Source organism: Octopus bimaculoides, chromosome 11 (genome assembly GCF_046866305.1).
Source record: "Octopus bimaculoides isolate indiv1 chromosome 11, ASM4686630v1, whole genome shotgun sequence".
In the NCBI taxonomy this organism is placed as follows: Eukaryota; Metazoa; Mollusca; class Cephalopoda; order Octopoda; family Octopodidae; genus Octopus; species Octopus bimaculoides.
Genome location: NC_142938.1, coordinates 44,636,453 through 44,661,044, shown reverse-complemented (window position 1 = coordinate 44,661,044; position 24,592 = coordinate 44,636,453). Strand labels below are relative to the sequence as shown.

Here is a 24,592-nt window from a genome sequence, read left to right as displayed (position 1 = left end):
GCATAATCCACTAATATTTTAAAGTATATTTGTACCTATTCAAAAGAAATCATTTCATCAATATCAGTGGCTGTTAACATGAGGCATTCAATATCATTTTCCTAATATATGTAGGAAACTGAATAGGTAAATGCCAGTAATGAGAATTATATATAGTTATTTCTCACATATTTATCTTCAATACTTATATCATTAAGGAAATATTTATTTATAGGTGAGATGAAATGGAGAGTTAGGACATTTACTCTCTTATAAGATTTTGCAACTTAAAGAAGTCATTTCACCAAAAACCTATTGCTATATGATAGTATCTGAAGACCATTATTGTTATTATTATTATTATTATTATTATTATTATTATTATTATTAGTAGTAGTAGTAGTAGTAGTAGTAGTAGTAGTAGTATATTCTGAAGTATAAGAGCCTTCTAAAATATAATGGAGAGAAAGTATCCATCATCTCCACCCACTATTCCTGGGAGGGCTCTAGTGAGTAGTATCCTCAGGTTCTTCCTCCATAGAGCTCTCTGAGAAGCAACCATCATCACACTTTCTGTATTTATTCCAGTTGGCTCCAACATCTCATCCCTTTCTTTACTGTTAGTTGTTTATCTCTAACCTGCCCCTGCCATTCCTCATGCATATTGTCTGTCACATTAACATTGTTCTGTAATGTATCTGGTAAAATAATGTGGTAGTACAGCTTCCCCCCCCCCCCACCATATTATCAAGATCTGTTTATTGTTGTTTTTCTCCACCTGCTACTCTCTTCAAGGAAGATACATAGCAGAGTGGTTAGAATGTTCAACTCAAGATCATAACGTCAGAGGTTTCACTTCCTGGACTGGGTGGTACATTGTGACCTTGAGCAAAACACTTAATTTCATATTGCTCCAGTTTACTCATCTGATAATGGGTACCAGCCAAGAACTGGTGCATCTCTGTCTGCTCCAATTGTCACATTCTGGATAGGAGAGTCAAAAGTGTATTTATGTTTGCTCACACCTACATAGGCACCTAAAACAATTAGCAAAAGCATGGTACTTGTTATGAAGCCATAGTCATTTGTATATGATGACTGGCTCTTTTTTTTTAACTTTCTTCAAATGCATACACTTCAGCTAAATTAATGGTCTATCACAGTTATTTTGATAAAGCTAAGGTTACCCTACATATGATTAATGACACCCTTTCTTTCTTGAAGTGTTTCTTCTGTCTACTGAATACTCAATTTTTCAGCTATAAGTAGACACACAAGATCCCTAGCCAGCACTAAACCAGCATCTGAATGCTATAACTTAGTTATTGAAGTTGTTGAACCTTAATGTTTCCAAAGCCAATTTTGTAAGAAATCTTCAAGTAAGGCATAGTCTTACAAAGTCACTTTTGAAATACTCTAGAGATATCTTACTTGAAAATATTCATATAGTTTTTCAGAAAGACTTTTATAAGATAAAGAACAAAAACATATAGTTCTCACTGTAATTCAAAACCAGGTTATAAATTTACATTTGGTTGCTGACAAATTATTTAAGGTTTTCTTTTCATATTTATATCATTCGATGATCTGTAATATTGCCAGATTTGAAATACATTTGTTGGGTGGGGAGGGTTTTCCAAGTATTTTACCCCTTATCTTTATGGTATTTTGTTTTTATTGTTTATTTTTTAACCAAAGAGAAAAGATTATGCATACAACATACGTTTTTGATTGAATAAACATATAGGAAGATTTGATCAGATTAATGTTAAAAATTTCAATTGTTGAAGGCAGTAGTAATTGACAAACATCAACTGCTAAATTATTTATTCTTCAATATTCAGATATTTTTTTCATTATTAAAAGAAATTTTTTTTTCCATTATTTTGCATGTACTGAATTCTAATGATTCGTTTTTCTCATAGCAAAGAAATTATATGAAATCTTGATCAGTATACTTTAATTATAATATTTTGTCTATTTTTTTTAAACCATCATACAACTTCTGTTTTCTCTCTTGCAAGAAAGTAAAAGAAAAAAGCATTCAGTACCTCAAATTTCAAACTATTTCTAAGTACATTTCACTTTTTTCAATAAATTCAAAATTTTTCAGCAGACATTTCTTTCCTTTCAGGATTTGGTAAATGAGAAGATTCAGATGCAACAGCTTCTGAATGAACGAGAGAAACTTGGTCAAGAACTGGAACAGATCGGTCTCAAGAGAGAAGAGCTAATGAAGAATCATGAATCAGATGAAAGGTATTCTTCCCCTGATCATCAAAATAAAAAAATATTTCTTGCTAACTTCTCTGTTGCCACCTCTTCCCCTCCTCTACTTCCTTCCCCTATTAACCTGGTGCATTACAAATGATGGCCACCAAATAAGAGGATCTTGCTGGAAGATACTAAATAGAAATGCCAAATATAATCTCTGTATAAACCAGATAGGAGTGATATCAATGCTTTCAGTCTTGTTAATGTTGGTTCTATACTTTTCTGACTGAAATAGGAATCTCCAGAATGAGATATTAATCAATTAGCCAATGTAGATGCTATTCTAGATGAAGGTAAATGAAGATATAATAGTAAACCTTACAAAGGAATACTTTTTCCAATCAATATTGTTTAGTTGGCAGTGACTTTCCTGAAATAGTATTTTAAAGAAAATTTAGCATACCAAGATATGTTAGAACCATCTATCAAACATCCTTGGCTATAAAATACTATTTATCTTAATGTGGGAATATGACTGTTGTTATCCAGCATATGATCATAATTTTCTGCTCATTTCCATCCTAATGCTGGCATGAACTACATAGTTTTTCACAATTTTATATTAACTGCTCTGTAAAGTGGATGTGTAAGCTTTTTGCTAAGATGACTAAAGTGTAAGAAGTGTCTTGTTGGTTGATGCAATTCAATGCCTCACACTTGCACTCATTGCCAGTCCAGTAGCTTAATTACATCCCTCATAACTTAATACAATGTTATTGTCCTTTTCATTCTAGAGAGCACTGATAGCAGTTGTCACCAGAACATAAAAATTTCAGTTTTGAAATGATAATCTTTAGATCTAAAATTTAAAAATCTATATTATCATGATAAATTATTTTGGCTTAAATTTTTGGCGGTTGGCATCTACAGAGTATATTACTGATGCTTATAATGTCGTTTTGAGAAAAATCAACAGAAGTTGAACCTAGTGGAATCTTAAATTCAGTCCACAATTTGGTTTTTTTTTTAAAAATAGAATAAAAGTTTTATCCAGTCATCTGCTGTTCACAACAATTTCTTCATCCTAATAATAATAATCCTTTCTACTAGAGGCACAAGGCCTGAAATTTGAGAAGAGTGGGTAGTCTATTACATTGGCCCCAGTGTTCAACTGGTACTTATTTTATCGACCCTGAAAGGATGAAAGGTAAAATCAACCTCAGCTGAATTTGAACTCAGAACATAAAGACGGGAGAAACACTACGAAGCATGCTAATGATTCTGCTAGTTCTAATAATAATAATAATAATAATAATAAATAACTTGCTGGACCCTTGAAAACTTCACAGAAAATATAAAAAATGTAAGCATCTGTAAATTGTGTGTTGTGCTATGAGAAATGTTTCTATATTGTGACACTTGAATATAGAAAGAAGTGTAAAACCGATAACTATGTAATCCAACCAAAATATCTCAGTTACACAAATGTAAACATAGTTACTATTTAGCCTTAAAATGCATTGTACATATTCAAAGAACTTTCTTGGTTTAGTGGTACAGAACATTCTTCTGGTATTCTTTTATTCTTTTACTCATTTCAGTCATTTGACTGTGGCCATGCTGGAGCTCTGCCCTTTTGTCTAAGAAATCAACCCCTGGACTTATTCCCTGTAAGCCTGGTGCTTTTTCAATCAGTCTCTTCTGCCAAACAGCTAAGTTACAGGGACACAAACACACCAACATTGGGTGTCAAGCAATGGTGATGGTGGAGGGACAAACACACACATAAATATATATATATATATATATATCCCAGGCTTCTTTCAGTTTCTGTCTATGAAATTCACTCAGGAAGCTTTAGTCGGCCTGAGGCTATAGTAGAAAACATTCTTTAAAGTATAGAGTTAAATTTCATATAGCCACTTGTTGGCAACTTTTCTCCCCCACCCATTTTTTAGGGGGCATTACCTATTTTTCTCAGCTCTTTTCACAGTTATACCCCATTCAAAATTTGCATTAGTTTTTGTATGAAAAAAAAGGAAGGGAGTAGGGCTTGTTTGGAGTTTGTAGAGGAAATGTTAAATGTACCTGAAAAAAAACATGGTCTTTCCCTAAAACTAAAAGATCCAATCAACAGAACAGCCTGCTCATGAAATTAATGTGCCAGTGGCTGAGCACTCCACAGACACATGTACCTTAATGCAGTTCTCTGGGAGATTCAGCATGACACAGAATGTGACAAGGCTGGCCCTTTGAAATACAGGTACTACTCATTATTGCCTGCTGAGTGGATTGAAGCAATGTGAAACTAAAGTGTCTTGCCCAAGGACACAACATGTTGCCGAGAATTGAACCCACAACCTTACAATCATGAGCTGAATACTCTAACCATTAAGCCACGCATCTTCACTGCTGTATACTCTTACTCTTTTTACTCTTTTACTTGTTTCAGTCATTTGACTGCAGCCATGCTGGAGCACCGCCTTTAGTCAAGCAAATCGACCCCAGGACTTATTCTTTGGATGCCTAGTACTTATTCTATCGGCCTCTTTTGCCGAACTGCTAAGTTACGGGGGCCTAAACACACCACCATCGGTTGTCAAGCGATGTTGGGGGGACACAGACACACAAACATGTACACGCACACACATACATATTATATATATATATATATACATATATACGACGGGCTTCTTTCAGTTTTTGTCTACCAAATCCACTCACAAGGCTTTGGTCGGCCCAAGGCTATAGTAGAAGACACTTGCCCAAGGTGCCATGCAGTGGGAATGAACCCGGAACCATGTGGTTGGTAAACAAGCTACTTACCACACAGCCACTCATCACAGTTCTAATTATAAATCATGTTCATATCTAAATTAAGTACTATGCAATTGGTTACTAATACATATTATGTTAGCTATAAATCCTGTCATCAATGAATTGGTTTAAGAATGCAGGAACATAACAAATATCAATAAGATTGAGTTAATTTGTTTAATAAATTTATATTTGAGTTAATTTTATTAAACTCATTCTTTTTTCTCTTTTTTAAATTTCACTGCAGTCGGTTCCAGATCTTTGAAAATATGATGCAAGATGCTATAAAGAAAAATACAGAAATAAAAGAGGACAAGATTCTTTCATTGGAGAGTAGGTAAGGCACAAGACAAATAATATTTTACTCAGTGATATTTTAAGTAAGATTTTTTTGTTAATCTTTTCTAGAAATGAAATATAATTTTATAAAAATTATGTCTGATATAGTTGTGTACTTCATGGTCTCATTAAAACATTTCTGAATTGACATATTTGCTCCTTATACACTATGATAGTCTTAATAATAATATATGTGCTCACACACACACAGACATATATATATTTATATATACAATGTATCAATATGCTCTATTTCAACAACTTAAAAAATATCTGATCTGGATCAAATCCCTTGAGAAATTTAACGATTATGGTGTAGCTCCAGCATGGCTACAGTCTAATGACTGAAACAAGTAAAAGATATACTAATTGCAAATTTAAGAAAAAGCATATACTGTATCCTGTAACAGTTAAACTCACTTTAACCTTAAAGATTAAAGTTAAACATTAACCAGGTAGGAAGATGAATTTAATTTGGTATTTTTAAAGTATCTCATTAAGCCTTAAATGTTTGACATTATCCCCCGACCCCTGTATGGCATATATTAATCAATATCTTTGCAATAAGTTTAGTTGCCATTTTTGGTTTTACATGCCTATATACATAATGTTACCTTCCAAGTGTGTGCTGTTGGTGTTACAACTGCTATGAATAGGCTGATTAGTTTAGTCTGTGTTAGAAAAAGGAAAAGAAAAGCAAGAAACTTTACTAGAAATTGTGATATCCTTATACAACTAAATACAACTATTAGAAATATACATATATATCTTCTTTTCTTTCACATCAAGAAAGAAAATGCAGCTCAAATGTTTTTTGTTTTTTTTTAACTTTAAACTTAAGCAATAAATACAAATTTTGCTGATGCAGACCACTATTAGTTTCCTGGATTTTTTAATTATCCAGATTTGGAGGGAAAGGCCATGCTCTTTGCAGCCCCGCCAAGGCTGGTGAAGCTATTAACATTCTGCTTAAATATTTTGAAAGTTGAATTCTGGCTTTTAGCTATGAGAAAAGATTCATATCAATCTTATATTATAACTTAACATCAATTGCAAGTTTAATATTTTTAGTTTGAAATATTTCATCGCAAGCTGTTCTCAAATTTATTTAATTAGGTTAAAATTCCTCACCTCATTCTTCTGCTGTCTAGAGTTTGGTTGTACTAAGTTTTATTACATATCAAATGTATCCCAAACAATAAAACACTTTTGCATGTGCACGCATGCACACACACACACACACACACACAGAAGATCTGCTTTACTTTATAAACTAAACTATTATTATTCAAATGTAGTGTTGTCTTTTTGTTTGTTTGTTTTTTTAGAAGTTATGCTTTATCATTAAACATTTGATACCCCCACACACAGCTTTGCTCTAATTTATTTATGTAAATTATTAAAAACTGTTTTGTATTCATTTATCACGTTTCTGCTCTGTCTCTTCTTATCCCTGGAAAATCTTTTGTGTGCATTTGTAAGTGAAAACAATTTATGCATGTACATTTCATTATTGGCATCCATTTGTGTGTGAGTGAAAGCAATTTATGCATGTGTGGATGTCCTTGTAGGCCTGAATGTGTGTGTGTGATTTTGTTTTCGTGGAAAATAAATATCCATTGTCAAAATGACATGTCAATAGTTTCATTTATTCAAGATATAAACAGAATGCGTGTCACCTATATGAAGATTCCAGGATGTATTAGACACTAATTGACTAACATTCCCTCCCAAAACTTAACCCGCTCATTCTACATTCACTTCACATTGCTTCCTCATTGCCATTGTTATTTCACCCTAGTTTCCCATCATTTCCCCATTTTCTTCTTTATTTAATAAAAAAATTCATATATTTTGTTCATTATTATCATTACATGTTTTTCTTTTTGTTGTCACCTAGTATTTACAATTCCCTTGTCTCAATATAGCTAGTATATACTATGTCACCATCACAATACTAATAGATTGTTTGTTTACCTTTTTTTTTCACATAGATAGACATATTAACCACCACTACCACACCTGCTGTCAGTTGTTGATGCACTACTCTATATTTATCATTTGTATTGCAGCTTTCTAAATTAAAATCAATTACAGTTTTGCTGCTGACTTGTGTTGATTATCTTTCCATTTTCATTAGTCAAACCAGCCCAACTTCACACTATTGTTTTCTTTTGAACATTTTTTATTTCTATTTCTTGGGTTATGAACCAATCAGTAGTTGACTATTCATAACTTTTTTTTAATCATTTGTATATCTAGACTAGAGGAGTCCAAGAACAGAAACATGAAATTACAAGAAGAACTTCGCTCAGTTAAGAGGGATTGTGAATCACTCAAACAACGACTTGAAGAAGAGTTCCAAGATGGGTACTACTTGTTATATATTTTTTCTGCATCTGCTTCCTCTCACTGTACTTCTTCAATATATGTGTGTGTCTACACATGTATATACATATACATATGTATACACAAACACATACACACACATTTACATACTGGCATATTTACATATACACAGATATACTGGTTACATATATCTTCCACATGTAATTCTTTCCACTGTACATCCCTAAATATTGTTAATAGACTTTCTTTCATGCATTATCATTTTACACATTTTTTCTTTGTATTATCTTCTTGTTACCAGTATATATATATATATATATATATATATATATATATATATACAGTCTGTTAAAGTCTGTCATACCGGCCATGACGAAGGGAAATAGCCCTGAAACTCGAGTCGCCTTTATATATATATATTTATATTTATATATTTATATATTTGATCCTTTATATTGAACACTCAATATTTCATCTACATTCAATACTTTCTTTCATGGTGCCATCCATTTTTATTTTATTTTATTTTATTTTATTTTATATTGTATATTGTATATCATATTATATATTGTATATTCCATATTCTATACCCCACATTAGTTCTGCAGGAATATAAATAAAACATAAAAAACAGACAGTGTTGGAACTCTTTTAAGCAAAATAATATATTCCTCTATACACAATCATACAAAAAAACCCACCTTTTTTGTATTTATTTTTACTCGCATATATATATATATATATATATATATATATATATATATCTGTATCAACCTAAGACTGTCTCTTTAATTTCCTTTCTCTCTCATACTTTTATATAAAAATTTGTGTATTTATGTTGTTAGCTATATTTCACGCATGAGATTTTAAGCTGTTAAACTGAGAGTAATAATAAATTTTCAATAAAATTTAGGTGGAACTTTTCAAGATACATACACATGAATGTACAGTCACACATATTATACACAAATATAATTTGCATATACGAATATATGTATATAAATGAGTGTGTGTGTGCTATGTGTGAGTATATGAATGTATACATGCATATATGTCCAGATATGTATTTAAAAAATGAATGGTTTTATTTTTGAAGGAACACATCATCTGTTGTAAATATCAGTAATCCTACAAGACAGATTTTGGAAATAAAAGACAGAGTGGTTGAGGTTGAAAGAGATGTAAGTACTTAAATAACAATCTATATCTTTTTCATTTCTTTCATGTAAAAATAATTTCATCTAAAGACTTTTTTTATTTCAATTTAATATAGATGTTTAAATATGATCAAAAATAATTTCCAAGATCCTTTTGATAACTATAAGGCAGTTGGAATTTCATAGAGAACCATAAAATAGAGAACTTCTTTTGAAATTATATTTTTTGTGAAGTTTTTGATACTTTAAGTTCACATAGATAGTACTGTATTTCTGAGAGTTGTTTTCTACTATTTTTATTTTTGTTAAAAAGTAAGCCATCGTAACTGTGGTCAGAAATCACACAGAAACTATTGATAATAATATTCCACTATTTTTATGCTTCCTTATTTTCATAGAGAAAAGTGCATATAGCTGGATTTGAACCCACAATCCCATTAAATGAAGTACAATAGTTGCACCACTAAGCTATGGCTTCTAAAATATATATAGTAGTAATACACACACACACAACACAACACATATGCATACATAAATGCATATATGTGTAGTGTGTTAATAAATTTTACTTCATAATTGTTAGTGAAGTTGTGTGAAAGAATATGCTATTGTATCTATCTGCTTTGTAAACATGTTTCTATACCATTGTTGTATAAAATATTTGTGAATTTAAAATGTAAACTTAAATACCTTTAAGTTTCTTAATCTTTTACTGCATTCTTGAAATTAGTATTCTCTCCAAAACACTATGAACATTTAATTTTGTATTCAGTTCAAACTTAACTGATTAAGAAAAAGATATCTTCCATGAAATTATATCATTTTTTTAAAGACCTTTCTCATACTATTTTGTTGCAGAATGCTACATTGCTGGCTGAAAATAAAAACCTTAAGCGCCAACTAGAAATAATAGATCAACAAATAGCTAAAAAGGATAATGATTACCACAAGCTTCAATATCAGTTAAGTACACTTCATGAACAAAATAACACCAGCCATTCACAGCATGCAAAGATTGAAGTAGAGAACAAAACCTTACAGACACAATGCACATCACTGCAAGCACAGAACTCCACATTGCAATCTCAGTTGAACAATGCAGATCTAGAGAATGAGAGAAATTTGCAGCGTATTGAAGAACTACAAAACAAATATGACTCTTTAGTTTCTGCACATGAAACTTTGCAAAAGCTCCATGATGATCTTACCACTGAATATGAGTCCCTTATTTCTGAGCATGGGTCTCTGAAAACCACACATAAGTCAAGTTGTGGTGAAATGAAAGACCTACAAGATCAACTATCTATTTTACTTCGAGGCAAGAATGATATCACTAAGCTGCGAGAAATGCTTGAGAAAGAGAGGGAACAGTTGAAAGTAGAGTCCAAGTCACTGAGTAACCTGCAAATGGATTATAATCATATGAGGAACAAATATGATAATTTGCACACAGCATATGAGCGTTTGGAAAAGGAGCATCAAGATCTTGGAGTGGAGTACAAGAGAATAAAAACTGAATATAATGATTTGCAACTCCGTTACACTGAACTTCAAGGAGATGCTGCAGAAAGCAGGGAGCAGCTCAGCAATACCGATCTTGAGATGACAAAACTAGCCACTCGTTGTGAAGTAAGTAAAAGCTACATTTGTTTCATATTTGAAGCAGTTTATATTATAGTTTGCATAAACTTTTCCCAATTTCCTTCCTGTTCTTCAAATCGAGTTTGCAACTTTATAATCAATTCAATTCCATGGCCATTAACTATGCTATTACTTGCTGTCTTTTCTTCTAACTATAATTCTTGTGATCAATAGGTTAACCACTTCCAGACATAACTGTTTGAAGCACTTTGTGAGGGCTACAACATCTCCTAACCTTGCAGTAGCACTGCCATCACCACTACATTCCTCTGCTTAGCTGAATTCATCCTTGAACTGAATTATTTGCCTTTCTCTTTCCCCTGCTACTCCTAATTTATCTACTCAGTACCATCGGAAAATATCACTCCCATTTATTACACTTTTAAACTATTAGATATAAAACTATTCTAACTGTAAATTATGTTAAGAATAAACCAACATTATGCAGTCTACAGTTGATAGCAGTACCATTATACTGTTATATGGTCATTATATATATCAACATAGATGAATTGAAAACAAATGTATAAAAGTATATATACATATTATATAAATGTAAAAGAAAAGTATATCTAAAGAATATACACAGTATATAAAAGAATGTTGATCCAGCTATTTCAAGTGATTTCATTGCAAAAAAAATATATGGGTCTGAAGCAGCTTTTTTTTCTCCTACCTTTATTTTTTTTTTTTTACATCAATATTTGAAAGCAAATTTTATACCCTAACAACTGTTTCAACAAGAAATGCAAGTTTATAAAAGTCATCTTCCTGAATATTCTTAGTTTTAATCAACAAAAGTCAAATTGTTTCCTTATCAGTATTCCCTTGTACATTATTTTTTTATGCTAACATGGATTGTCTGTCTTAAAGACTGTATTCTTTCCTCAATCCTACGTACTTTATCATGATTTATGGCTAGAATTTTTACAGCTGGATGTCTTTCCTATTAACAACCAATTTGACGGAAACTGCTGAGTTGTTCTATTAGAATACCAGCACTAAAAACTGGGTTATCAACTGAGTTTTCCATTCCATATTGGCTCAAATGCTGGAATTAAAATAAAAGGTCCAATGTATTTATTTTGTACACCATGGGATGTTTTTCTTTTTTTCTTTTTTTTTTCTTTTCTTGAAATCTCTGACTTGAGGATTGATGTGGTTCTTTTGCCCTTTTGTTACCATATTTCTACTGAAATAAACTGCCTTTGTTTCAGTTAATTTTGAAAATCATGAAGAATTTAGTAAAATATATTTACCATTATTTAGTTAGTGTTTGAAACATAGATCAACATGAAGTTATGATGGAAGATTTTAATTCAGAGTCTCTAAAACAGAAAATTTGTATCATATATATTAGATGGTTTGGTATCAAAAGGATTAGATTACCTTGGCTAAACATTGCTCACTGCTACTTTCTATCAAATCTAAAAGAAAAATAAACCACCACCACCACCACCACTATTCCACTGCTGAATGATAAGCATTTTGAAGAACACAAAGCTGTGGAATAGTTACTTCAAATGTTTATGAAAATAGCAGAACAATGTTTAACATGAACAATTTTCTTTTTCAAACACCTTTGAACTGTGTAGTGTGCTATGACTTTTCTGAATGCTAAGTGATAATCTAACCAGATATTAACATTTTTTAAACTATTTTTGTTCAGGCAATTGATCAAATGAATCAAAAGATGGAAGAAGAAAATAACCAATTGCTGTATCAGATGAAGACTTTGATAAACCAAAATCAAGAGCTTCTCAGTGAAGCTCTCAACAGTAAAGACCAGCATGCAGAGACTGCAAAAGCTTATCAGTAAGTATCTATTTTTGTACTTGTGCATTTCAAATCACCTAACTACACATCATTATTTATTTCACTCAATAATCCAGTTCTAAGTTGTTCTCTATTTTTTTTAACTTACTCCATTATGCTCTGCAAATAGAGGCTTAGAAGTTTCCTTGAGGCACAGTACATACAATACATGTAATTGTTGCCATCAACATACTACTTTAGTCCACATACTTACAAACCACTATTTACCTTTCTGAGAGGAAATAGTGGCTGATAAGTCTATAGCAGTAACATGAAATATCGGGTTTGAAGCTTAATTATATAAAAACAATACAGATAAGAAATAATTTGAATGGATATGGATCAAGGGCTGATACATACAGTGAACAAGTCAGCTGGTTAGATGATGAATCCAATGTAGGGAGCTGGAGATGGAAGCTGCACTCTGTAATCTCTGTAATGAAGAGTGGAGTTAGGAAGGTTGTTAGTTAACAATTACACCTGGGACTAAAATATTTCTTAACTGGAAAATAAGTACAGGCATGGTTGTTTGGTTAATTTCACTTGGCACCCCTGTAGTTCAAGGTTGGCTTCACTGCATGGTATTCTGACAGATCTTCTACCATAACTTCAGGTCAACCAGTTTCTTGTGAATGAAATTTGGTAGTCATAAACTGAGCAAAAGCCCATCAGAAATTCTGTTTTGTGTTTTATTGTCTGGGTCTGGAGGAAAGAGCTGTGCCTATAACAGGGGCTGTGCCTATAACAGGGGCTGTGCCCATGACATGGGCTGTTTTCTCTTATATGTCATTGACAAAGTACAACTCATTCTAGACTGGTGAGAAATGGGGTTATTGTCTATTTTTAAACAGTTGTAAGTTGACAGTTGCAAGTAAATTTAGAGTGCCAACATTCTAGGGAGAGTACCCCAGTTTGGGTAGCACTTAACCAGTAATTGGTGCATTGGAAGCATGTAACCAGCAATGCAATTAACTATTACAATAAAAAATAAAGGCAACAGATTTAATACAGCTTTAAAAATTTCAAAAATCTACAGCTATATAATGAGATCAGATGGTGTTTTGTATAGACAGTAGGAGGATGAAGGAAAGGGTGTGTAACTGAGTGACTTAAGATGAAGGTGAAATGCAGTATCTGTTCCATGCAATGGTCTGTGCTTTAGCACAGACCATAATAGTATGTATATGTTGGGGGGTTTTTTGGTGGGGGAGGGCGTATGTATATATATATATATATATATATATATGATGATGATGATGAACACATAAACTGAAGATTTAAAAGGCCAAAGGTCAAATTTTGCAAGTTTTTAACATGGGGCACTGATGTAGTTGTAATAAAGCATTCATTTAGCTCTTTACTCTCTTTGCTACTTCCGTTGCCCTAAGAAAAATTAGTCTCTTAAGATTTAATTTCTAGAATCCAAAAGTAATCATAGCATTCAATGTTTTACTAGTACTTATTTTCCAAATTTCATGTGAACGAGAAGTAAAATGAACTCTTTATCAAATAAGCTATTATATAATATTAAAATGGATGTTAGCACACTTGAAGTGTTAATCCAAGAAATTTTAATTAAAAGTAATGAAAACTGTATAATATTTTATTAGATCCAGTAGATTAAAAGTAATACTGACTCTGGAAGAATTTGTACTCATAACAGTAAAGCAGTAAACTTTAATATTATTAGATATCTAGTTTAGCTCACACAACATCACCACTCTTTCTAATCCTAGTAATACTTGCTAATTAATGTTTCTAATTACAGAGAGAAATTTGCTGAATTGCGCCGGCAGAAAGAGAGACTAGAAGAGAAAATAATGGAACATTATAAGATGCGCCTAGAATCTCCCAAAAAGTAAACCTTTTAACATTTTATTCTTATATTCAATTTGGTCATTTGATTGCAGCCATGCTGGAGCACCGCCTTTAGTCGAACAAATCGACCCCAGGACTTAATCTTTGTAAGCCTAGTACTTATTCTGTTGGTCACTTTTGCCAAACCATTAAGTTATGAGGGACGTAAACACACCAACATTGGTTGTCAAGCGATGGTTGGGGAATAATCACAGACACACAAACATATCCACATATATATATATATACAATGGACTTCTTTCAGTTTCCATCTACCAAATCCACTCACAAGGCTTTGGTCAGCCTGAGGCTATAGTAGAAGACACTTGTCCAAGGTGCCACACAATGGCACAGTACATACAATACTTGTAATTGTTACCATCAACATACTACTTTAGTCCACATACTTACAAACTACTATTTACCTTTCTGAGAGCAAATTGTGGCTGATAAATGTATAGCAGTAGCATGAAATAACTTTGGTAAGCAAGCTACTTACCACAGTCACTTCTGCGCCTTATGTATGTATATATATATATATATATATATATATATATATATATATATATATATATATATATATATACATACATACATACATACATACATATATATATATATATATATATATATATATATATATATATATATATATATATATATATATACTTCTTTACATTCAAAAAATTTGATCTCATTTGAGATGTAACTTTCACAGAAACTACATAGTCAAAGTGAATGAAACTAAACAGGTTTAATGTTGAGCAACATAAGATTTATTCTTCCAAATTTGAATGAGAAATTCAAAAGTATGTGGATCCCATGAAAGATTTCACAAATGTTCAATATGTGCACCGCCTGAGACACAGCACATGTCAAGTCGGTAGTCCAGCTCCACCCAAACACACTGCAGCATGTCTTGGGTAACAGTCTCCAGTGTGGCAGTATTTCTCTGATCAATTCCTCTAGGTTTGTAGGAAGAGGGGGAACATAGACTAAGCCCTTCACATAGCCCCAGAGAAAAAAATCGCAAGGTGTCAGGTCAGGTGAATGTGGCAGCCATTTCAACAGCACGTTGTCTTCATCACCTGTACACCTGATCCATCTTCCTCGCAGATTGTCATTGAGATAAGCCTGCACAGTGAGGTTCCAGTGAGATGGAGCCCTGTCCTGTTGAAAAACAAAGTCTTCATTTTCATTTGCAATGAGTTCATCTGTTAGTTAGTTCTTAAGCATTTGCACAGTCACATTTCCCTCAAAGAAAATTGGGCCATGAACACGCTTCTTGGAGATAGCACAGAACACATTCACTTTTGGTGAGTCCCTCTCATGCTCAACTGTAGTATGGGGATTTTCTTTGCCCCAAATGCGAACATTATGCTTATTGATTTTGCCATTCGAATGAAATGTGGCCTCATTGAACTCAGCTTCTTCAAGTTTCTCTTGCATATCAACACAAAATTGTTTGCGTTTTTGGTTGTCATCAGCTGTTATGGCCTGAACAAACTGCAGCTTGTAGGGTTTCATTAGCAAGTGTTTCCTCAGGATGCACTAAACTATCGTTGGAGGAATCTGGGTTTCCAGACTTATTCTTCTTATGGACTTCTTGGGGCTTCGCAAGAGTTTTTGGTGAACCTGCTCACCCGTCTCTTCCAATTTTGGTGGTTGTCCAGATCCTTTTGCCCTGCACAGACAGCCTTCCTATTTGAATTTTTTGTGCCATGTCGAAATCTGCATTGCCATTGGTGACTTTTTATAGACAGTCTTGTTTGAACATGCTCCAACACACAAAATGCCTTTTCTCTTCCAGTAAATGCCATTTCTATACCTGAAAAGTTAAACATATTAAACATAAAATTTTGACCTGTTTCTACACATGCTGTTAAAATTTGAAGTCATTTGAACAAGAACTGGCATAGTTATTAGATTGTGAAATGATATCAAATTTTTTTAAACACCCTGTATATACACAGGCACCTGTTTGATGTAAAACATATACACATATTTACATGTGATGCTATTATTATGCTTTACTGCCAGGTTAGGAGTGATCATCATTTTCCAATATGACCTTCCTTTTTCAAGATGATAGGATGTGATTTGAGGGGGAGTTAACTGCTATTTCAAGTCAAATGATTATGTAGAGGTTTCTTTGTTGAATCACTGGATGACATGTTTGAATGTAAAGGCCTTGGACTAGCAGTTATTGAATAAATTGTTCTGTGTATTAAAATTGTTATAATAATGTTCTGAATAATGAATTACTGAATAATATTTAGATTTCCACGAATGCTTTAATACAGTGGTTCTCAAACTGGGGTCTGTGGTCCACTAGGGGACAACAAAGGGATGCTGAAGTACTGTGAAAACAGGGTGGCTTGAGACAGTTAAGCTTTTGAGTTCGTTGAGTCGGATTTCACATATTTTGGGGTCAGTTACTATAGCACAGATGTATTTTTATGTAGATATCCAGGAATAGTAGTTCATTGCAACTGGATTCTGTCGTGAATTAGATGGATGGGTGAAGTGTGTTCAGTATATTGTTAAATATATTCTGATCTTCATTTGATTTGTCCCAGAAGATGAAGCAATCATCTAGGAAGCATTCCCACTTTTTAATGATATATTTCTTGTATTCCTGATCAAAAGCTTTTTCTACTTCCTCATGAAGTTTTTCTTCCAAGTATCTCATAACTAAGTTTGCATATGAGGGCACAAACCGCGTACCCATAGCCATACCCTTTAACTGTCGATATGTTTTATTGTCGAATCTAAAGGTATTTTCCTCTAGTACTAGGTGTGTGGCCTTGGAGATGAAGTCAGTCTTGAAGCATTCATTTATCCGTTCTCTCTGTTTCTCTACCCAGTGTTTGATTGCTTTTAGGCCTAAAGTGTGAGGTGTAGGGATTGGTGACATCAAAACTATTATACTAATGTATAATATTATACATCATATATTATACTAATGTATTTTCATGCAGAACTACACCTTATCAAATGAATGTTTGGAAGGGGTATATTCCAAATGTAACTCAGGAGAAAAAAAAAGAAGGAAAAAAGGAAGGGAAAAAGGAAAGAAGAAAAGAAGAAAGGGAAAAAGGAAAACAAAAACAAGAAAGCAAAAAGACTGTCAGTGATGACCAAACCACACATTTTTTTTTTCAAGTAGTCACCTTAAACCCATTCCAATACAATGGTAAAGGAAAAAATTAAATAAATGAATGAGTGATGAATAGGAAGGTGGATACGCTTTCTCTCTCTCTTTCTCCCTTCCCTCTCCTCCCCAAAAAGAAAAGCTTTACTTTGTAATTTGTCCCCTCTGTGTTCAGCCCTGTGTGGCTAATAAAGAAACATATCCATCTATCCATCTATCTATCTATCTATCTATATATATATATATATATATATATATATATATATATTTATCAGCCTATTCACCTACCTATATTTCTATCTATCCATCTCTATTGTCTTGGAACCTCATCCAAAAAAACAAAAACAATGTTCTCTTCTAAACAAAACCTCAAAGCACATGTTTTATATAAATAAACAAGGTGTTTCTACATTCACATAATTGTATTTGACAAGTTCTAGAGAGGAAAAAAAGCACTAATAATAAAGAAGAAGAAAAAAAAGGATTTTTTCCCAAAATTCTGACGACTTTTTTTCTCAATAAATATATATATATATAGTTTTAACTATTTTTCTAACGCGACTCTCTCTATCTCTATATCTATCTCCCCCTCTCATTCTTCCCTCTACTGTTCTTCGCCTCTCCCTGTCACTACTATCTCTCTCTCTCTCTTGTTGCTCGTCCTTCGCCTCTCACCGTTACTACTACTATCTCTCTCCCTCTCTACTTCTCGTTGCTCACTTTTATTCTACTTCCTCCCCTTCTTTTCCCTCTGCTACTCTTTCTCTTTACACAGCACTGGTCACGTGTGTCCGGCTGCTATTTCTTTTCGTTCTTGGATTCCCCAAGCTCACATGTACTTCTTTGCTCCTCCTGTTCGTGCTTCACAGCGTTCAATACATACACACTTCACATCTGGCTGTACAGCCTTTTTGCTTGTTTGTTTATTCACTGTTTCGTTTTCCTGTCTTGTTTTCCGTCCGCCACTACTCTCCACGAAAATAATTTAATTTGTGTTCATGGGAAGAATCATTTCAACGATGCATACTGCCTTAATTCTTCGAAACGCCGGTGTTTTAATGGTGGCAGCTGATGAAGGAGATGTTTCTATGTGGCTTGCTTGTTTGTTGTACCTTGTTTATCATTTTGTCCATGTTCTTTTGCCACGTCATGTACCCAGTTTTGTATCTATATGTACATGTAGATGAAGGTATGTACATACATGTACATATACATGCATATACTCATATATTGTTTATATATATATATATATTGAGAAAAAAAGTTGTTAGAATTTTGGGTGAAAATCCTTTATGTATATATATATATATATATATATATATATATATACAAAGCACTCAGTCCACTCTACAGGGTGGTTGGTGTTAGGAAGGGCATCCAGCCATAAAAAACCATGCCAAAACAGACAGTAGTCTGGTATAGTCTTATACTTGGCCAGCTCCTGTCAAACTGTCCAACCCATGCCAGCATGGAAGACATGTTAAATGATGGTGATGATATAGTGCTACTGGTTAGGAACCATTTTGATATTTTCAGGAATTTGTAGTATTAATGATAATTACAGGTTAATGTACAATTTCTCTCTACATGATTAATATTGGTGGTGGTGCCAGTGGAGGTAACTTGTTAAATATTATCATTTAGTGTTTTATAGACAAAAGGAAACGCAAATGCAAATGTTAAGATAAATAACATTGTTTTTTGTATCATTTAATTTCTCAGTAAATTGTTTCTTGAATGGATAAAATATTGATATTTGCGTGTTTGTGTGTGTGTTCAATAGTAAATTAATTTTGTTAGTATCTTATTGCTTATATCTTTCATTGAAGACGCAGCCTTGGAGCCACTCTAGTACGGAAAGCAAGAGGTATTATAACACGGGTAAGTAGCATTTTGTACCTCAAAGGGAATAAAAGATTTTGAAGAGTAGTGTAATCATTAATCTCAAAGTTTTACTATTAAATTAACTTTTTTGAGAAAAGTGAAGAATTATGGTAAAAAGTGGAATCATTAATATCAAACATCAATGGAATCTATCTCACTGGTCTAGAAAGGCCTGCAAAAGCCAGCAGAACTGCCTCTTCCTCAGACACAGTGAGTAAAAAGAAATTTGATGCTGAAGTTCAATATCAAAAATCTTTTTACCTTCTTCTGGGGGACAGGGATAAATGCTTGTTAATATTGTATTTCAATTGTGTGTATTTCTAAACTATTAAATTCATACTCAGATACCTATTTCTGAAAGATGCAGTTATGAAGTCCTAATGAAAGAATTCTACTTAATATAGAATCATAAGAAAACCTGTAATACAATACATGTGAGAAAAGAAAAAACAAGTGTTTCTGTTGTGTTGATATAGAGATAGAATAATGTATAAATCTGGAGATTAGTGTTAGTAAAAGTGTCCTTGGTCAGATTTTAAATGTGGGTTTGATTACTAGATAGCATTTTATCTCTGAGACATTAGCTTAAGCAGTAGGGACATTTTGTAGGATATTTTGTAACTCAAGAGAAAACTTGTTTTGATGTAATTTTAGATGCATTGAGTGCACTGAGTTTCCAAGAGATCAATAAATGAGATATATATTACTGAAATTCTTAATATGAAGAAATCACTTCATTAAAGTAAATTTTAAAGTTTGGTGGGAAGTTAAGTTTACTTATGTTTTATTTTAAATTTTATTTATCTTTAATCATCTTAAATATTTCAATTGTTCTTTACTTAGGTCCATCGAACAAAAAGCAAGACAAATTTAACCAATTCTGAAAGTCCTGATAACTCATCTGTTGGTTCAGGATCCTGTGGAGAAGCAGCTGATGCTGATAGTAATAGTGGGCGAAGAATTAGTAAGTGACATTATTTGTCTTAACTGAGAAAGCATTTTTATCTTTTTACATTTTTTTTTTTCCACAAACCTCTTGTCAATTTACATCATTTTGATACTGAACACATCCAACCAATCTCACGGCAAATGTGAACTTTGTACAGAAGGCAAAGAGTTAATAAATACTTCAATGTCTAATTCTATGCCTTATGTATCTATGTTCAAATCTACATAAACTACTATTGGTAAAATAAGGGATAGTAATTATATTAGATTTAATTCAGTAAAAAATATCACTTTCCAAAATTTTAGTGCCAAGGAAATTAGATAGCTAATATGCTAGTCAAAAGTTGTTACTTAAAATCCTGGATATTTCTAATAAATTAGTGGAGTCACCTGAGTTGCTCAATCACTTGAGTATGAAAAGAAAAATAATAATTGAACACTCAGATAATTTGTGAATTTAAAAAATGATCTTGGAAATTTTGCTAAAAATTATAGATTTATCTAAATTCTTTCATTTTATTTTAGTTGTTCTATGTTCTTGTTTTAAAATTTAAGTATTTAAAAAATTTTTAATTATTTATTTCAGAACTGATATTGTTTGAAAACATTACTGGCTAATCAATATTTTACAATAACCAAAGCAAAAATTCTTTTAAGAAATGAAATATTTTGATAGATTTAGGCGTAGGAGTGGCTGTGTGGTAAGTAGCTTGCTTACCAGCCACATGGTTCCGGGTTTGGTCCCACTGCGTGGCACCTTGGGCAAGTGTATTCTACTATAGCCTCAGGCCAACCAAAGCCTTGTGAGTGGATCTGGTAGACAGAAACTGAAAGAAGCCCGTCGTATATATATGTGTGTGTGTGTGTGTGTGTATGTTTGTATGTCTGTGTTTGTCCCCCCAACATCGCTTGACAACCGATGCTGGTGTGTTTACGTCCCCGTAACTTAGCAGTTCGGCAAAAGAGACCGATAGAATAAGTATTAGGCTTACAAAGAATAAGTCCTGGGGTTGATTTGCTCGACTAAAGGCGGTGCTCCAGCATGGCCACAGTCAAATGACTGAAACAAGTAAAAGAGTAAAGCGTATTTATTTTCTATTTTCAACTGTTTCAATATCTTGCTATATTATGCTCTTAAAGAAATAATTCTGTAGGTTTCGTAAAGTTACTCTAAGAATATAGAAATGTTACTTTAAAACCATTAAAAGAATGAACAACTTTAGCCCCTTCAACCTCAGGACCATCATCATCTGACCCTAAGAGCCCTTTAATATGGAGTGGAACTCCTGTAACATTTATATCTTATATTAATTTGTCAATGTTACTTAGTTATTAATGCTAAGTCAGAGACAAAGCTAAAAATACATTTTGTGTAAATTGTTGTTAGATAAAGGTTGGCCATTGCTACTTTATAGATCATTTGTTTCTATGTCCACTCTTACCATTTTCTTGTAATTTTGTTGAAATTTAAGGTGGTGAGCTGGCAGAAACATTAGCATGCCGGGTGAAATGCTTAGCAGTATTTCATCCGTCTTTACGTCCCGAGTTCAAATTCCGCCAAGGTTGACTTTGCCTTTCATCCTTTTGGGGGTCAATAAATTAAGTACCAGTTGCGTACTGGGGTCAATCTATTCGACTAGTTCCCTCCCCCAAAATTTTGGGCCTTGTGCTTAGAGTAGAAAAGAATTTTGCTGAAATTTAAATTTGTTGTTTTTATTATATATTTTCTAATTGTTAAATTCATATTATTGCATGCATTAATTGTTGCATTATCATTTGTTTTAGGTTGAAAATAGTGTTTGCATTGCTTCTTTACTTGTCAGCTACACTTGCTTGCTATGCATCACTTCTCCACTTGCCTTTCTATATATTTCAGACACATTCTTTTTATAAGGACCTGTTTGCATGTGTAATCTACTATTAATTGTGATAGGATAGAAATATGTCGTATAAAATTAGACTTGCTCTACAACAAATTTTTAAAGTAATGTAGCCAAAGAAAGATGAAGTGAAGAAACTAGTAACAGTAAACAGTCACCTAATTAAACACACTCATATTTACAGTTTTGTTAAATTTCTTATGTTACAATATTTTTCCTAATCTAAATGTAACTGAAATTACTCAAATGCTGAAATATATTTGAATATTTAATTATATTTTCATAATTTATGCTTTTATGTATCTTCAATTTATTATGTGATTAAAGATAAAAAAGGCTGTGGTTTTATATTAATTTAACTTCAAAAATTTTTATTGCTGGATAGACTGTACATATGATCCAAAGGGTCAGCATTGTTGATACTCTGTGTTATGTTGATTCTGCCTGAGGGTTTACCTCAGTGTACAAGTGTCTGTAGTATACTCGACCAAGTGGTTCAACTAAAATATTCATCATTACAACCACTAGAGATCCATTGACTTCATTTTATCTTCATATATGTACATCCATGTTTCCTGGTTTCAGTCATTGGACTGCTACACTTTTGGGGCATCACCTATATTACTTATTTCAGTCTGCTATTTTTTTATATTCTACTGATTGAGTTATCATTTTGACGCAACACCAGTCATGATTTAGCTAGCAGTGTTGTGTCACACAAACAAACGCGCGTGCGTGTGCACACACACACACACACACACACACACACAACAAACTCCTGAACATTTTCCATCTTTCTAAATTTCACTCACAAAGTATTGGTCAACCTGTGAATATAGTAAAAGATACTTGCCTGGTTACCATACAGTGGAAATGAACTGAAAACCAAGTTTTGTCAAGAAAATTTTTTAACCACACTTCCAAGCCTACCTCAACAACACACACATATGTATATTCACACATAAAAATTCACACATATATACATGCATATATACACATACTGTATACAGGGTGTGTAAAATACTTGAGGACAGATTTATGTTTATACAAAAAGAGATATATGATAACGGATAATAACTTTATTTATCAAAAAATGCTATGAGGATAAAAATAAACCTTCTTTTCTGTAATATTATTCAATAAAGCCACCTTCAGCTTCAACAACTGCTTCTATATGAGATCTAAATCATCTACATGCTCGAATCAAGTTGTCCTGGTTCATTTTGGACATTACTCTGACTATGGCAGCTTTCATAAAATCTTTGGTACTATGGGCATGTTCATTGACCTCTCTCTGAACAACACTCCACATATAATAGTCCAATGGATTGAGATCTAGGGTACTAGGAGGCTAAATGTTAGGGGTTATGTGATCATGAAAGTTTTCAGCCATCCATTCCTGTATTACTAGAGCCATGTGTGATAGTGCAGAGTCTTACTGAATCACATATGGCCTTCCATTGCATACACTGTCTATCCAGGGCTTAACAACTATTTCCAGAACCTCAATGTAGGCAGCAGAGTTAACTGTAAGGCCTTGTGGAAAGAAGTAAGGAGGAATCACATGTCCTTCATTGCTGACAACCCCTAAAACCATGACAGTTGCAGAAAATTTTGTATGCATAACGCTTGGAACTTTAGAAGGGTCTGCACATAACCATCTGTCATTTCTTCTGTTAACTTTTTGATCTTGGTTAAAGTTTTTCTCGTTCGGGAAAAAACAAATCAAATCTTTTTCTGCTGGATTTTTCAGTTTGTTTAAGAGCCTTTTAGAGCTGATGTAGTGATTTTCTTTTGCTTTTTCTGACAAATTGACCTTTCCTCATCATATAAGACTTATATCTGATGTCTTCGTGGACAACATTTCTGACTGTTCCTTCTGACATATGAAGATCTTTTACAATTGACCTCCTGGACTTTCTGGGATTGTAATCAATGGTCTGTTGAACTTACAAGATAAATTCAGGTATTCTGATGATTTCAGAGTGTTTAGAATGGTTTTTATGCTTTGATACTGGTGATACATTTCCATCGTTAAAATGGCTCTTCCCACGGACCACAAATTAAATTTGTACCATGGAGGAATCTAGTGGCGGACAGAAAACAAGACAGGAAAACGAAACAGTAGAATAAACAGAAAAGGCTATACGGCCAGACATGGAAAAATATGTGTATATTGAACACTGTGAAGCAACGACTGGAATGAAGAGAGATGAAGAATAGTTTGTAGCGTGCTTGGCGATAGCCAAGGAAGAAACGAAGTAAAGCTGGACACGTGTGACCAGCAAGGGGTAAGGAGAAAGAGTGGTAGAGGGAGAAAAAAGGGGAGGAAGTAGAAGATAGGTGAGCAACGAGAGACAGGGAGGAAGAGAGAGATATAGTAGTAACAGAAGGAAGAACGAGAGGGAGAAAAAGATACTAAGATAGAGTCGCATCAGAAAATAAAAAGTTCAAAACTTACTTGCAGGGATGACACGTGGGTTCGATCATGTAATACAAATAATACATGAGTATATGCATATATACATACATGTATGTACATACTTACATCTACCTGT

The 24,592-nt window shown here is 33.1% G+C and overlaps 1 protein-coding gene across 26 annotated transcripts in view; it reads left to right on the top strand.

The window, feature by feature from the left end:
- Positions 1 to 24,592, top strand: part of LOC106881190 (uncharacterized) — a 185,571-nt gene that overhangs the window by 125,792 nt on the left and 35,187 nt on the right. For all 26 annotated transcript variants that reach the window (XM_089359916.1, XM_089359904.1, XM_089359918.1 and 23 more), the window contains 9 exons: positions 2,114 to 2,238; positions 5,258 to 5,347; positions 7,612 to 7,719; positions 8,795 to 8,879; positions 9,714 to 10,484; positions 12,166 to 12,311; positions 14,080 to 14,169; positions 19,152 to 19,203; positions 20,050 to 20,170. In XM_089359916.1, the coding sequence (XP_089216042.1) occupies positions 2,114 to 2,238; positions 5,258 to 5,347; positions 7,612 to 7,719; positions 8,795 to 8,879; positions 9,714 to 10,484; positions 12,166 to 12,311; positions 14,080 to 14,169; positions 19,152 to 19,203; positions 20,050 to 20,170 (1,588 nt within the window). The remainder of the gene's footprint in view (positions 1 to 2,113; positions 2,239 to 5,257; positions 5,348 to 7,611; positions 7,720 to 8,794; positions 8,880 to 9,713; positions 10,485 to 12,165; positions 12,312 to 14,079; positions 14,170 to 19,151; positions 19,204 to 20,049; positions 20,171 to 24,592) is intronic.